Source organism: Plasmodium coatneyi, chromosome 12, assembly GCF_001680005.1.
Source record: "Plasmodium coatneyi strain Hackeri chromosome 12, complete sequence".
NCBI classification, from domain to species: Eukaryota; Apicomplexa; class Aconoidasida; order Haemosporida; family Plasmodiidae; genus Plasmodium; species Plasmodium coatneyi.
Genome location: NC_033567.1, coordinates 2,037,938 through 2,054,109, shown reverse-complemented (window position 1 = coordinate 2,054,109; position 16,172 = coordinate 2,037,938). Strand labels below are relative to the sequence as shown.

At 40.4% G+C, this 16,172-nt stretch overlaps 6 protein-coding genes across 6 annotated transcripts; 3 read left to right on the top strand and 3 right to left on the bottom strand.

Annotated features, from left to right (window-relative positions):
• Window positions 1-370: 370 nt before the first annotated feature.
• On the top strand, window positions 371-898 carry PCOAH_00041190 (Uncharacterized protein; the record flags this gene model as incomplete). Its single annotated transcript, XM_020060907.1, has 1 exon — window positions 371-898. The coding sequence occupies one exon, from the start codon at window positions 371-373 to the stop codon at window positions 896-898; it is 528 nt and encodes a 175-aa protein (XP_019916409.1).
• Window positions 899-950: 52 nt separating this feature from the next.
• PCOAH_00041180 (G-beta repeat protein) lies at window positions 951-3,457 on the bottom strand (the record flags this gene model as incomplete). Its single annotated transcript, XM_020060906.1, has 7 exons — window positions 951-1,479; window positions 1,662-1,732; window positions 1,950-2,112; window positions 2,365-2,489; window positions 2,641-2,704; window positions 2,874-3,058; window positions 3,202-3,457. The coding sequence occupies 7 exons, from the start codon at window positions 3,455-3,457 to the stop codon at window positions 1,252-1,254; spliced, it is 1,092 nt and encodes a 363-aa protein (XP_019916118.1).
• Window positions 3,458-4,716: 1,259 nt separating this feature from the next.
• On the top strand, window positions 4,717-6,687 carry PCOAH_00041170 (DNA topoisomerase; the record flags this gene model as incomplete). The annotated part of the gene is made up of 1 exon (XM_020060905.1): window positions 4,717-6,687. One exon carries the CDS (start codon window positions 4,717-4,719, stop codon window positions 6,685-6,687), a length of 1,971 nt encoding a protein of 656 aa, XP_019916992.1.
• A 1,001-nt stretch (window positions 6,688-7,688) lies between these two features.
• On the bottom strand, window positions 7,689-8,939 carry PCOAH_00041160 (Nucleoside transporter 1; the record flags this gene model as incomplete). Its single annotated transcript, XM_020060904.1, has 1 exon — window positions 7,689-8,939. One exon carries the CDS (start codon window positions 8,937-8,939, stop codon window positions 7,689-7,691), a length of 1,251 nt encoding a protein of 416 aa, XP_019916700.1.
• A 2,046-nt stretch (window positions 8,940-10,985) lies between these two features.
• PCOAH_00041150 (Uncharacterized protein) lies at window positions 10,986-12,779 on the bottom strand (the record flags this gene model as incomplete). Its single annotated transcript, XM_020060903.1, has 6 exons — window positions 10,986-11,063; window positions 11,233-11,283; window positions 11,452-11,631; window positions 11,765-11,827; window positions 12,032-12,190; window positions 12,642-12,779. The coding sequence occupies 6 exons, from the start codon at window positions 12,777-12,779 to the stop codon at window positions 10,986-10,988; spliced, it is 669 nt and encodes a 222-aa protein (XP_019916525.1).
• A 1,381-nt stretch (window positions 12,780-14,160) lies between these two features.
• PCOAH_00041140 (Uncharacterized protein) lies at window positions 14,161-14,643 on the top strand (the record flags this gene model as incomplete). The annotated part of the gene is made up of 1 exon (XM_020060902.1): window positions 14,161-14,643. One exon carries the CDS (start codon window positions 14,161-14,163, stop codon window positions 14,641-14,643), a length of 483 nt encoding a protein of 160 aa, XP_019916234.1.
• Between the last annotated feature and the right edge of the window lie 1,529 nt (window positions 14,644-16,172).

The following is a 16,172-nucleotide window of genomic DNA, read 5'->3' as shown; positions in this document are numbered from 1 at the left end:
CGATAAATAAACGGAAGACTCGCGAGACATATTGCGCATGACATGGTACATATTACTTACCCCACTCTCAGCCGCTACACAAAAAAAAAAAGAAAAGGGTAGGTGAATAAACATTGAGGCTCAGCACATACGCATGACAAGCATGTGTATTTGGGATGAATATGCACAAAGAGAAATAGCCCTGAGAGAGTGAACAAACGATTGTTAAGAATCTGGGAGAAAAACTTTTGGTGGCCTATTTTCCTGCATGAGGAGACATACGGCCCATTGGGTTAAAGGGAACGTCTGCGCGAGAAGAGAGCCCAAATTGATTACGCCAAATATATTGCACCAAAATCGATTGCGTCAAAGCGTCACGCGAGTCCAACGAATGAATAGAAGTGCGACAGTCATGTTCGAGGAGAATGAAAAGAAAAAGAGGAAGCTCTTTGAGGACACGCCCAACTACGACGCCAACTTCTTATCTAATTACGTGAACGAGTTTAGTATAAACAACGTTGGTTTCCCCGGGGTGGCTGGCAATGAGATTAAGAGCAACGATATATGCGCCGGTCAGGTGGGTGCAAATCAGCAGTGCGGCGGCGCGATATGTGTAAACAATCTGGGGACGACCCACCTGGGTGTGCATCAAAACTTATTTGACGCACAGGCGGAAGGCAGTAAGGATCACCCCTCCCTGAACGTGCCCGACAACTGCAACAGCGTCCACTTTAACAAAAATGTGCTAATCAACAGTATCGATGTGCTTTTAAATTTTATAAATTACAGCTGCCTCAATGAAAGTATAAAACATGAAGTCCTCTACGACAATTTGTTGAATTTGCGTTTTCATATCCTCAGTTTAAATGACGAAAAATTCAATCAGAAAAAGATTACTGAATATTTTTTTAAAATGTAAGACACGCATGTAAGGTGTGTGGGGCGTAGTCAGGTGTCTCGCTCTCAGCGCTCCACATATGCGTTACCTCATACGTTAAAATTAACTCCTTCATCAATGGCATAAAAGCGACCATGTTGGTTAGCTCGGCGAATTCGTCAAAATGATCCGAGTGATCCACATGGTCCCAATAAGGAAAATGCGTGAGCCTCGCTCCCCATCCGTAAATTTTTGAATGTCTCCATTTATCCCCCCCACTTTGAACAATTTTGTTAACTATTTTTTTTCTTCCCCCTTTTCGTTCTTCTTTTCCCTTTCTCTTTTTTTTAATTTTTCCTTTTTTTCTCCCCTTAATTTTCAATTGCGCTGCAAAATTAACACAAATTTAGCTTCGTTATTATGTAAACCCTAATTGTTTGATCCAACGACGCGAAGGCGCAGAGTCCCAACTTGTTGATGTTCCAGTCGAAAGAAATTATGGGTTGAGTGGACACTTTGAGGGAATTTAATTTTTCGAGTTCGCCCACAACGCCCCTTTTGCACCCCTTGGTTTCGTCGAAGATGTAATTTTTCTCAGGGTTCGCATATTTGTATAGGACAAGCTGCGGAGGGGGTAGGGAATGCACACGTGTGCTTACACGTGTGTTTACATGTGTGTTCGCGTGAATATATGTTTACTGGACGCACGGTGTGCCCTCTCAGCAATGCACATTCTCATGGCCCCTTGGCGTTTTCCTTTGACACAATTTTGGCCGTTCATTCACTGCATCCTTCCTCTTTTAACATTTCCGTCACCTCCCAAGGAAGCAAAAATGTCCCGATTTTGCGGCAGAAAGGGGGTTCCCCAACATGTTCCTTTAAAGGGAAAAGCATATGCATGAATCATTTTTTGAACAGCTGGGTTTTTACTATGATGCGCTGGGTTAAGAGGGTCGGTCATTCGTTAAATTGACTCCTCTAGAAGAGAGCATTGACTGTCCATTCGATTGGTCTATTGGCTATACATGTGATGCCATGTATACGTGCTGCTGCGTTTCAGTGGTAGCCACACGTTTTACGCAACAAAACGAACCTGAAACAATCTGGTCCTTGCTGTAGGCATATCCCAAATCTTCGCTGTACACATCCATGTTGAAGATGTAAATATTTCCCTCCAAGGTGGAGCAAATTAACTTGTTCTTTTTTGTGTCTTTCCTGTCGTAGCTCACTGCGCAAACGCCATTATTGACGTTGACCTTGCGGGAGAGGTAAGAGAAAAAGAGATTATTCCAAAAAAAAAAAAAAAAAAATGGATATACTAGGTACTGGTGGGGAGTACCTACATCGCATGAGCAAAGACATGCACTAAACATGTGGTGCTATAAACTATTGCCTAAAATAAGGGAACCCATTCGGAGGTAAGATACACCCGTTTATTTACATATTTATATATGTGTGCGTGTGTATGATGAGGGCGGGAAAAAAATGCTCGCCCCTCTGTTACGCACTTCATGTTCCACTGTCATCATTTTTAAGTCGAAAAATTTGATGTCCCCATTGTCATATCCTGCACATAAATTCAGATTTTCTTCGCCTCCTCCAGAGGGAGATTTTACTTGTATGTAGTTGTTTCCTGTTCAGGGGGTGGGAAAGAGATAGAGGAGGGCTCATAAAATGGGAACCTTTAGCCCATTTAAGAAGGCACATTCCTGTGGTAGAGTTTGCCTATACTTTAACACGAATTGATGTGCCCTTGTTGAACATAATTAGCGAGTATCTCTCACCTGTAGCGACACACCAACAGTCGGGGATGTAAGCCGAGTCTTTGGGTGGTTCTAAACTAACAACCTTGGGAAGGGGGGCAGGTAATACATAACGATTTTTCACAAATGATGGTGCAGCGTGGACTTGGGGGTAAGCGTTATGCGACATGCTGTATGCAACCATCCTAAAGGAGCAATGAACAAAGAGCCACAAAATGAAACGTGGCCCCTTTTTTCCCCCTCAGATAACTCACTTCATTATCCGTTCTTATGTCGAATATTTTGACAGACCCATCCCTACTCGCACTGACAACTAAATTATTGTTTTTGTAGTTTTTACACTCTACTTTGTTTATGAGTTTTGTGTGCTTATGTATGGTGTAGTACGGGGTGGACATTCGATTAATATCGTAAAGAAGTATTTTTCCGTCGAACGTACCTGACGGAGTTGAGTTACGTGGGGTGGTGGTAACACAGATGGGAAGGCACACCCAGGAGGAGAAGCGCGCATGGGGAGGTGCACGCACGAGTGGAAGTACCCATAGCACACTAGTCCAAACCTTCCCGTTGCTCACTTCTTACCGCAGGCAATGGTGTACCCCCCGGAGTAGGAGAAAAAGGGGCTAATGCTCTTTATCCCTGTGTCCGTTTCGTGGTTAGAAATGCAGGTGAACTTTCCCTTGTTCAGATTATACACATTTATGTACCCCTTTTTATTTAGTTTTTCCCCGACAGCGAGAATGTCGGACTTGTCGTGTACCCATTTCACATCGTAGACGGTGTCATCGAGGGGGTGGTTTATGTGTTCAATGATTTGAGGTTTATTTTGAGCATTCATTGGGTGTGCGTGGTGGAAATATGTGGGGGGTGGGGTTAAAGATGTTTGTTGTTTCCGCAGAAAGGTGATTTTTCTGCTTCGTTACTTTGTCGTTTCGGTGTATATATACATGGGTATATATAGGTGTGCATTTTTTTTTTCCAATTCATGGGGACACACAAGTATGTTCTAACAAGAATGCATGAGAGTTTTGTTTCTCTTTGAGGTTTTTTTTTTTTTTTTTTTCCTTTTTGTTCAACGCAGGGATACTGTAATGGTGGATGTTCCCATCCCCCCCGCTGTAAAAATGGCTGAATAGTTTTGTCCCTGTTGAAGTAGCCATTTCTACACGTGTCCATGTGTGTTTTTTTTTTTTTTTTTTCTCCTTAATCAATATGGGGTGCCATATACACATGTGATTTTACCTTTATGGCACCCTTGCTGAGGTGTGATCACCCCGTTGGTTTTCCCTTTCGTGTTGATAAAAGCCGATAGTGGGGGGAAGATAAAAATGGCATGGTGGACAATGGTACGTGTGGGGAGGGGAGGAAGAAAAAAAGAAAAAAGCCGTCATGTTTAAGCTAACCGATTGAAAATTCGATTTTTCTTTTGTTTTTTTAATTTCTATATTGAATGCGTCCACATCACATTATGCTTGTGTAACTTGCCCATGGCGAGATATCCCCCTGTGGAAGTGGTGTGCCTTCCCTTTAGCTGATCGGTCATAGGAAAATACCGCTTCTTCTCCTATGAACAGTGAAATAAATTAAACCCTTTTTTTTTTTTTCTTTGTTTTGCAACTTCTTTTGGAATTTCCTTAAGTTGATAATAAATGGAGGGGGCATTACGGGTTCCTATTTGCGTAAAGGGGCAGTGACTTTTATCGTCGCCTACTCTACCCAATTCGTATATATACATCCCCCAAGTGTGTGAAGGAAAAAAAAAAAAAAAAAAAGCTGCGCCTCCTCTGACGAATAAAGATCGAAGGCATGCCTCAGAACTGTCGCGTGACTCCTCAATCTAAAGAGAAAAAAAAAAGGTTACAATGTGGATTGAATGAGAAAATGTGTAAAATATACGGAGGTGTAAAAAAAAAAAAAAAAAAAGGAAACACGGTACGCTATGCCATCGCTATGCGATTCAACATACCCATTGCGCTTGAGTTGTGCGCTGCGAAGTGGTAGACCACCCGTCCACGATGACCAAGGGGGGGAATATCAGCTGTTACATTTCAGTCAGTCCTTTTTTTCGCCCCAGGTTCGCTTTGCTCCGCAAGCTTTATGGCTCCAATAAATGTCTTGAACGTCGCAGAGAAGCCATCGGTTGCGTCTGCAATCGCTAACATTTTGAGCAGGGGGAAAATGGAAAAAAAAAAAAGTTGCAGCAAATATAATCCAGTGTTTACCTTCAACTACCAGAGGGAGCACGAAACATGGTCTATGTATGTGACCTCCGTGACTGGGCATTTAACGGAGCAGAAGTTTGATGACAAATATCGAAACTGGGTAAACACAGACCCACAGGTCCTGTTCGACGCAGAAATTACTATTTACGTTGAAAATGATAAGAAGACAATAGAAAATAATTTAAAAAGATATTCTAAGTTTTGCAACGTGTTAATTTTATGGCTGGATTGTGATAGAGAAGGAGAGCATATCTGCTTTGAAGTGATAAACACGTGTTTTGTTATGAACAGAGATATAAGAATTAAGCGGGCACAATTTTCAGCTGTAACAGAGAGGGACATTATTCATGCCATTAACAATTTGAAATACCCCAATAGGAATTTAGCTCACAGTGTAGATGTACGCAGAGAAATTGATCTAAGGATGGGTTCTATTTTTACTAGGTTCCTCACCATTAGGTATGTCCACTTAATTCAGACACGGACAAGCATTATTAGTTATGGCCCCTGCCAGTTCCCCACTCTGGGATTTGTCGTAAATAGATATATGGACATAAAAAATTTCGTAAATGAGTACTACTGGTCGATCAAGATGCAGTACTTGTGCGAAGGGGGGGAAGGCAAATCAGGTGATGAATCAGAAGGGAGTACCTCATTGGGTGGGAAAAGAAAATGGAAGAAGAAAAAAAAAAAAAAGGGAAAAAAGGAAGGCACGAATCAAAACACGATCGCCGATTTTATGTGGTCCAGGTTGAGGTTGTATGATCACCTGGCTGTGGTGCTAATTTATGAGGAGCTGCTAAAGAACCCTCTATGCAGGATAACAAATATATACCAGAACGAAGTGAAGAAGTACCGCCCCCTTCCACTGAACACCCTCCAAATGACCAAGTTGGTGTCCAAGCATTTTCATATATCCTCCAAGCAGTGCATGAATATTGCGGAAAAGTTGTATAATAAAGGGTTCATTAGCTACCCCAGGACAGAAACGAATTTCTTCCCCAGCAGTATGAATTTACGAAGCATTGTATCGGAGCTGAAAAAAAATAAGGTTTTCGGATCCTATGCCAATAAATTATGTCAAGGGAACAATTTTAAAGAGCCCAGAAAAGGGAAGCTAAATGATAAAGCACACCCACCTATACATCCTGTTAAAAATATGCACAAGACAGATGGGGTAGAAGAGAAAGAATGGATCATTTATGAATTTATCTGTAGACATTTCTTAGCTGTATGTAGTGAGGATGCAATTGGATTTAACAGCAAAGTGGTTGCCACGATTGGGAGGGAGGAATTCTTTTGTAAAGGATTAAAAATTGTAAAAAAAAATTACCTAGAAATTTATATATACGAAAAATGGAATGATAAAATTATTCCGCCTTTTGAAGTGAACCAAGAGTTCCATCCGTATAGCTTGTTAGTGGAGGAAGGAATCACACAGCCTCCGAAATACCTGTCCGAATCTGACTTACTGTCCCTCATGGATAAGTACGGAATAGGGACAGATGCGACTATGCATGAACATATAGAAAATATCCAGAAAAGAAATTACGTCTTTAAGAATAGTAAAAATTTGTTCATTCCGACCAACTTGGGGATCGCTCTTGTGTTGTCGTATAAGAAATTTAAGGACATCGGGATTGACCTGACGGATCCTTCGCTTCGTGCAAAAATGGAAAAGGATATGACTTTAGTTGCGTCTGGTACCAAGGATAAGGACGAAACGATACGCAACTACATAGACATAATGAAGTATATTTATCAGGAGATGTTCAACCGGATAGATCTCCTCGACGAGCAGATTAAGTATTACTTACATAGTGCCGCAGGAGTGGGGCACTGCTAATTTTGTTTTTTTCCCCTTTTTTAAGCCTCTTTTAAGGAGCAACCTCTGGTGTTGGGAAGGGGCGCCCTTTTTCCTTTGTTTTCGTTTTTTTCCGTTTTGTTTCTGTTTTTTTCGAAGTGGATAATACACCTGTGCAGGTGTACCTCGCTAAGCTTTCTTCGTTCCGAAAGGGGGAGAAAACTTATCCATCCACTAGGGTCATACAATTTGCTTTTTTTCTTTTTTTAATGACCTACAATTAGCATCGCTGTGCGATTATGCGCATACATTTTGCATCTATCAACTTTACACACTTAGAAACTCTGGGTATGCACACATAACGAAGCATTTCCGCGTTCGATTATTCTGTTGCTGTGTCATTTTTCGTCTCAGGGGTCACGGTCTAGTGCCAACCCTTTCCGTCAATTCGCTCGCGCCACGAGGCCCTATGCACAGTAGGCATTTGAAGCAACGCATGTGGAAGGAGCATAAAGCGCTAGGACTTTCCCAGGACAGGTTTCCGCGGTGGTGGGCAGGTCTAACCATACGTGCAAACATTGTTAGTGGTGAAGTTTCTTTTTTTTCATTTATAAGACAAAGGGATGTTTACTGAAGCGGTATAAATCTTTCTTAAAACAATAATTTAAAAAAAAAAAAAAAAAAACACGTTAGTTTCAACGGTACTGCAATTTCCTATAGATGTGCAACATATGAAGGTTGCTTTTTTAATTACGGCTTGGAAGCGTATATGCACACAGGCATAGAAAAAAAAAAAAAATGTTAAAAGAGGGTCATAAAAGGGTGCACATTCCTACACTGATTTATACATGTGTCATATGAAGGATGCACGCGGCGTATAAATTTAAACATATATGTCAGTGTTAATTCATTTAATTATCACAAGCAGAGTGTTGGGCGACAGTATGGTATAGGTGCATTTTTGCACAACGTGAGATGTTGTGGGAACAGTTTCCGATTTACCTGTTTTCCACACGAGTGACGCTTTGAAAATTGCTTCGCACTTAAGGTACAACGGGTCTCTTGATAACAATGGGGAAGTAGTCATAAATGTAGGTGGTCCAGATTCCCATAAACAAACCAACAAACATAGCAACAACGAGGAAGGTTGAAATGGTTTCAATGTCTTTCTTCTTCTTGGCCTTTTTAAGCTCCTGGACGAAGACCAAAAAGGGGACTGTATTGAACCATCCATTGGTGAAGGCAAGCATGGCCATACAAATGCACTGCTGAACAATGTTGGTAAAGATGGAGAGGTCACAAGCAGCGTTCATAATAAACCAAGGAATAAAGAGAAGACGAAGGAAGTTCAGGACGAGTAACTTGTTAAGGGAAAAGCTGAAGCATTTGAAAATTTTCATATGACTCAAATTTGGAGGGTATCTACTCACAAAATCGAAAACCTGAAACATTCCCACAATTAACGTAACATTGTAATCTGAGATGTTGTGACTTTGTTGCCATTTCTTGTGTCCTACCCCTGGAAATAATTGTAGAGAAAGCCAATTTACCAGAAACATGGCTAAAATAGCTTTGTAACTGTCTTTAATTAGTTCCCAGTAGGAGAGTCCTTGTTCCTTGTCGTTGTATTCTTCCTCTTTGGATTCTTTACTGGAGGATAGCTCCAAGTTACATACACTAAATATGATGGCCAACACTAGGCAAAGTTCACAAATAATAAACAGGTACAGCAATTTGGCTTTATTTACGCCATACTTCTTCGTTTCAGGTACAATCTGATCTAGTATCAAATTTATTATAAATATGAACACTCCTGAAATACCAATTCCTGCTGACATGTACCCACCCATATTTTCTTTCATCGTTGTCCCAACGCTAAATGCAATGGTTTGGGCCAGTCCTGCCATTATTCCTATAATTATGAAGGCTATTAGGCAATACGTATCAAACTGCTCGAAGGTAAAAAATTGGTGAGCTATTTGGAACCCTGCACATAATATGGCTAGCCCTCCTAAGGCAAACGGCAATAACATCTTCGGCACCTTGATGAAGAGCGCTATAATGGACGAACATACTAAACCGGTGATTTGAAATGTGTTGTATTTAAAATTTATATTTAAGCCCAAAGCTGTGTTCCATACATTTAACGAACTGAGACCAATTAGAATAAACGTTAATGGAAAAAGGAACTTTTCATTCTTGGTCAATTTGGATCCACTATCACCGTCTTTCCCTTCCCCGGCCTTTCTCTCTATGTCGATCATGGTATTGGATGACTCTTTGCTTATACTCATTTTAGCGGAAGTTTACAGAAGTGGGGGCGATTTTCCTTTCTTCGCCTCTATGGTGGGATGCGGGTGTTCTTCTCTTTGCCTCGAAAAAGGGAAGAACCCCGGTTTATGCGTAGAAAGCTGGTTGCAATAAGCGGTTGGCTATACGCAATAATACTGCGTTCACCGTTGTTACTTAAAAGAAAAATGTCAACAGTATATCTGAAGGGTATATCTCAACGGAGAAAAAAAAAAAGCACCAAGTGGTACAAAACTTTGGCTTCTTCAGGCTGCATATACAAGTAGAAAAAAAAACGTTCGTCAAGGGTCACCACCCATATATGTTCCAATTACAAACGGAGAAGAATATACACAATTATATGCATATGAAGGAAGCAGGAGAAAAAGGAAAAAAAAAAAAAAAAAAAAAAAAATATATTTATAAAAACAGTATATTTGATGCAGCCATGTAATACTGGTGCGAAAAAACCCTCCGCAGAAGCATATAAAAAACGTGCTTACATTTGCGTAAATAATACATATATACTGTAATTATTTTAACTTCGACTATGGGAGTCGTTTATTTTCATTTTTCGCCGCGCACTGTTTGCTATTATTTCTGCTAATAACACGGAGTTGCGGAAGGCTCTCCCCCCTGTAACCCAAATGGGAAATCGTAGGTTATAAGTAAAATACGCTCAGGGATAAGCATGCGGGGGCTTTTATGCAAACATCCATATATGAAGTAAAAATATATGACGTTTGCATTTTGCGGTATGATCATTTCATATGCGTGGGGCGTTCCGAAGGCGCACAGGGCTACATGTATGTATACTGGTGCGCCTGAGCACACGCTGCTTCGACGCTGTTCAAATACTTATGCCGGAGAAAGGCGACCCGCATATGCAGGCGGAAAAAATATACGCAAAAAAAATAAATGCATAATATATAACACTTTATATATATTTATGATGCCCATGAGCATTCGTAGTGCCGAAAATATAAGCCTGTTTGATGACCTCCCCCCCTTATCTTTCCCATTCCTTGGCGCAGCAGCATGGGAGAGTCCACGTTTTGCCAAAAGTTAGCTCCATGCACTGATTCTTTTTTCGCCATTTCGCACAAGAGCTAAAAAAAAAAAATATATATATATAGTTGGTGAATAGAGTTATAATTGTATTGACACTATGAGGATATAAAGAAAGGGGGGGAAAGGAATTTTATAGAAATATTATAATTTTAGGATATGAAAGAAAACCCAAAAGAAAGGCACGAACGAAGATCAGGAGACGGTGTGTATATAAGGAGCACCCTATTTACATATATGCAAATGGTTCGCGGCGCCTGTAATGCGTATAACAATACATGCTACATACATATATATTACGTTTACTCCTCGCATGAAGGAAAAACTTAGCTGATTTATGTCCTCACATGTTCACCGTCCACGTTCTTACTTCTAAACAGTCCGAGCTGTACTTTGTGTAAGCCGCACAAATTGAGGAATTTTCTTTCAGTACACTCTTCCCCTGTCGGTAGGTTTAACGGAAAGAAAGGTAGCTGCCGCCCCCGAACTGATTCGCAGGGGTACCCCCCCTCTTTGTGAATGTTATGCGCGTTGCAAAAAATTAGGCACCCGTTGTATGTTAAAAGTGATGTTGGGATTTAAAATTGAAAAGTGAAAAAACCACATGTTCCTTTGTGCACATTTATGTATTATATACGTATGTACACACAGCTTCTGCAAATGAGTAGCAGGGGATTCAGAAAAAATAACGACGTGCGTAGGACACGTCGTTGAAGGCAAAAAGGTAATTACTAATGGTGGAACGTTGTGTGAAAATGAAATTTTAAATGACATAAAGGCGAGGAAACGCCTGCAGTGTTACACGTGCATATGATTGTCGCGGGTTGAATGGTAGTATAGGAAGAAGGTACTTTTCCTGCGCTCCGCAGTTGGTGCCGAATTATGTGTGTAATATATGTGTGGACAAATGGCCGTGAAAATTACAAAGTCTGTTCGGTTCAGTTTAATTAGATTCTGTTTTTTTTTTTTTTTTTTTTCTCACGTTAAAGATGAAAAAGGGGAATCTTGAAAAAGACGTATCTGCACGCGTTCTGCACCAGGTCTTTAACATTTGACGCAGCCTGCAAATTGTGTTCCGAATGGGGAGAATATTTTATGGGGGGGGAAGTGGATATGCGAGGCATGTTCCGTATGTATTTGGTACACAAATATATGCATACACCATGCGCACGTAATTTACATGCGCTATCCATTGGGGCATTTTCACCCAGGGTTAAGGGTTCCACTAACCTGGGTATAAAAAACGACATAAACAGCACACACGCTTGTGTTTATGAATAGCTGCAAGGGGGAGGAAATGAATTGATCGTTGTGTGGAGGGAGTATGATGATCTATTACCACTTCCCTCTTGGGGGGGTTCCCATTGTGCAGGGAGTGATCCTTGTGGAATTCCTAAGTTGCCACTTCGAATGGGCCGCTTAGCCCCATGGCGCTGTTTCAAGCCTTACGATCATCGGCAAAATGAGGGTCGAAATAAGGGGCATGAAAATAGCATTGAAGGGGTATAAAAAAACGGAAACGAATGGCGTCAAATATATAAAAAGAATTGATATAAAAAATAATATCGAGCCGATTGTTATGCATGAACAGAAAATTATTTCCTCCTTCAGAATTATTTGCATTTTGTCCTAAAAAAAAAAAAGGGGAAAGGTTTCATCGAAAGTTGCGTGTGGTCATCCGATGGACCGTCTTAAAAGGGGATTCACTTGGCCTCGCCGCTCTTCTTCCCGTTTCTGCACAACGTATGCTCTCGCATGGTACCTTAATTAACGGGTAAAACATGGGAAACGAACAGAAGAACAGGGAGCATACCAAAAAAATGGCCTAACAGGGAGGAAAACCATATTGGTGTGTGATCACCTGTATATACGTCTATATATGTGTAGCAATATATCTTCTCGCATGTGTTGCCAGGGGGATAGAAACACATTCAGACAGGTGCTTACGCCCCCTCCTCCAGACATATACACTCGGGCGTGCTTTTCCACCTGTTGCACGAAATGCTAAGCATGCGTTTAAGTCCCTTACCGGTAGAAATATTATAAGGGAAAATAATAAATATAGAAGGAGAAGAAAAAGAATTATGAAAATATTCAAAACAGACAGTATGCTCAGCGTTCTGTAGTTTTCGAAAAATTGGGAGTAGCTGCTTAGCAAGTAGTTCAAGTTTTGGATGTTCAGCACTTTCTAAAGGAGGGGCGAAGGCGACGTGGGAGCAGATATAAGCGTTGCGCAAATTGGAGCGGGTTCGTAAATATAGCTAGACACACACGTGCGCCAAGGATGAATATGCAGACATGGTAACGGAATGGCACAGCATGAAAAGAAAACTGTGGAAACGGTTAGGCAGACGCATCGTATAAAAAAATATATATATAACAACGCGAAACCACATTCAAGCACAAGTACATCCACGCACGGGGCCGTACACACGGAGCGATGCAACTAGAATTATTTGACATGATCAAATGAAATGAAACGAACGGCACGGAATGGGTTTACAACTAGCGTTTCTGCAGTGTGACATGTGGGGTGTGCTATGGTGCATCTTTTTTTTTACGGTTTAGGATTAATAATTTTTTTTATCATTTTTTTTTTTTTTATTTTCTCCCTCACGACAATTTCGCTGGAAGCTAACTTGCTTGATGTAGTAAGACGGGTCCACCTTGATGAGCGATTCCCCCCGGTTGACGAAAACCTTTTCCTCGTATTTGACGACATTCTTACTGGGGCAAATCGTTTCTGTGAGGACTGCGTTTTCGGTGACGGTTTTCATTTTGGGGTTTCAATATGGTGGAAGTTCACGCAAGGGGGTTGCAGCGGTTATGAAAAATGGGACAAAGGGACGGTTAAAAGTGAAGGCGTAAAAGGAGGGAAAAAAGAAAAATGTTATTTATAAAATCTTGCCCAGCTGGAAAATAAGCGGGTGCAATCATTTATACACATTCGTGCAAAAATTTTCCATAACAAAATTTGAAGTTTGTTTTGTTTTGAAAGAGGAGTGGCGTGAACGGGTTGACACGAACGGGTTGACACGAACGGACTGGAAGAACAAAATGGAAACAGAGCCAAGCGCACATGCGCAGTGACAAGCGGGTCGTGCATTAAAAGAAGCATTCGATTGTGTATCCCTTTTTCAGACTCGAACAGAATACCCTGAACGTTCGCGCAGGTCAGTATGCATGTCCCAAAATGACCAAAATGGGATTTAAAAATTTTTGAAAATTATAATTTCAAGGAAATTCATATCTTTGGAGGAGGGTCTTTATTAGCACATTTGGTCTGCTTACCAAATGGCGTTTTTTCTCCTTCGCTTTACGCATGCGTGCCGGATTGTACAGATTAAGAACTACCATTTTTTCATCTTACACCAACAGATTATATATGTGCCGGGGTGCAGCTTGTTAGGTTCCCGGTGGTTCCAAAGGGAAGCGCACTTCATGTGTATTTACAATTATATGTTCCCGTTGTATGAGCATTGCAATACTCTTACTACTAGAATTGCGTGCTTGTTCATTTTCCCCCCTCAGGTCGTGTAAGTTTTGCTGACTTTTCCTCATGTTGTTCTCACCGCAGAATTACCAAAAGCTGAATGTTTCAATTAAGCAATGTGGGGGGGAGGCCCTTTTCTGTATTTTTTTGTCGGATAAAATTTAGGAGTGTATTAATCCGCCCATTGGCTACTGTGCCGTTTCATTCACCTCATTAAATTGCAATTGGTAGTCATGCTGCACGTACGCATATATGTATGCACGTGCTTATGCGGACACCAACGCATTGTTTTCATTTAGCGAAAAGGAAAAAAGCACATTTTGCCAGAGCGGAAAAAAAGTGGCAAAGTTGAATGTACCTTTTTAGCGGCGCGTAACTTTTTTTTTTTTTTTTTTTTTTTTCTTCACCCTCTCTATGGCGCTTCCTCGTTTGGAAGTTAAACTATTTGCCACCTTCTCCATTTAGTGGAAATGCTAACAACCTTTTGTGTGAGTAAATAGTGACGGTGATAAATTTCGCGAAGATTTTATTGAAGGATTTTTTTTCCACTTTGTGCAGAATATTTTACGGAGGCTTTGCATTGTGAAGAGGAGCTCCATCCCACCCACCAGGAGGTATTGCTCCCTAGTGACTACCCCTTCTATGTAGCCGATGCCAATGAAAGGATGTTGAGGAAAATTAACAAAGCGTCGTCCAACCGTTTTGGTAACGGAAAAAGTACCAACCAAGCTCAATTGAAGGGAAATGGCAAAGACGCCCAGGAGGAAGAATATTCCATGTCAGACGAGGTGACAGGACCCGCAACAGATGAAGCGAGTGATGAGGATACTAATGCGTCCAGGGCAGGTGCAGGAGGGAATTTTGCATTAAACGACTTTCTATCACATAAAGAGAACTCACATGTGCTGAAAAAATTTTTTGTATTTGTTTTATTAATTATTCTTTCGCCAGTAATTTTAATAGTCCTATACAAATACATGTTTACGTGGTGCTTCAAAATGTCCAAGGACACCTGCCTTCTTATTAGCCTTTTTTTCGTAGTGATTTATATCACCTCGCTGACCTTGCTGTATGCCTATCTAGCGTTCAGTGAGGAGGAGCTGCCAGACCGGAGGGTATCCAACAGGCACGTGAAGAAGTGGAGGTAGGAGCATGGCGTAATGTTAGCAAAGGAACGTACCAAATAAGCGTAACAAGCAGGGGCTGATTAATTTTTTTTCACGTGATTATGTTGACTGTTGTCTATCCCATTTTTACTTTATTTTTTTTTTGTTTGAAATTGTGAAAATTTTTACCAGTTGGTAATTTCATGATTTTTTCTTTTTTGCGTCTGCCCTTTGCGTGGATTCATCAGAAGGGACGTGCCCCATTTCAGCTCTCCTTTTCTGCACATTTGTTCGCATGATGTAAGGAAAAAGGCAGTGGCAGAATGGTGGATATTATTTTAACAGTGCAGAGGAATGAATCACTACATCATTCTTCTTTTCGCTGTCTGACATGTGTCATTTTTTTTTTTTACGTTACAAGCATTTTATTTAACTTAATAATTAATTCAATTAAAAGACGCCTTTTTTGAATATGCTCATGAGACTCGGTTTTCGTTCGTCTTGATCCGCGAGTACGGGGGTATTAACCTGCCGAGTTAAATTCGCTCTGGCAAGATTGCACACCCCGTCGTTGCGAAATTACGCGAATTGGAAAACGACTTCGTGTTATGATGGTGCCCCACCCCATTCATTATCAAAACAGTTATCTTTAAAAGGAGTTAAATATAGGGACACACGAATTATTCTCTTTTAATCCTTAAGTATGTTTTATATGGAAGTAGCGAACAGGAAAAGTGGGGAAAAAAAAAGAAAAACGGAAAAAGGTAAAAGGAAATTAATGCTACTGATAATAAAAGAATTATTTTGTATCTTAAATAGGGAAATGGTAAATGTTTAAAATGTTATTGATGGGAAAAAAAAAAAAAAATTTATGTAAATATGCAGAACTGAATAATCTGAATTGTGAGTGTGTTATGTAACAACGTGGTATTTTTTTTTTTTTTTTTTTTTTGTTATAGGTTTAATTGTGAACATAATATAATCACACTCCTTTCTCGCAGCAAACGTGGCATATGGCAACAATTCGTTTTGCCTTTCCTTGGATCTCTCTGGGCATACGCATCACGTGCGTCTATATATATGTAGGCGCATACATATATATGTGAAACTTTATACATGCAATATATGAGCACACACATAGATGCACGCACCTGTTTCACATGCGCTCATCGTGTAAAAATGGAATGCGCCTTTCTTATCTTTTTCATGAGCGTTGCAGTAGTTCTTGTCTCTGAACATTTTGACTTGTTCTCTGATATATGGTTGCCTTTTTCCTCTTTTTTTTTTTTTTTTTTTTTTTTTCTGTTTTTTGCTCCTTGGTCATTATTTTTAATTACAAATGTGTAAATGAATTCTTATGTAGAAATGCATAGCACAGAAACAAGGACTTGCTAATAGTTTCTAAATTTTTTTCTTTTTTTTTGGAGGGGGAAAGGAAGACGAGTCCATATAATACAAGCAGGATTGTACGTATGTGTACACATGTGCGTATACTTATGGGTGCCTCTAGGCATGCACCATATGTGCAAAAAAATCGGCATGTGGATGCTCAGATACAGTAGGCAAGACGC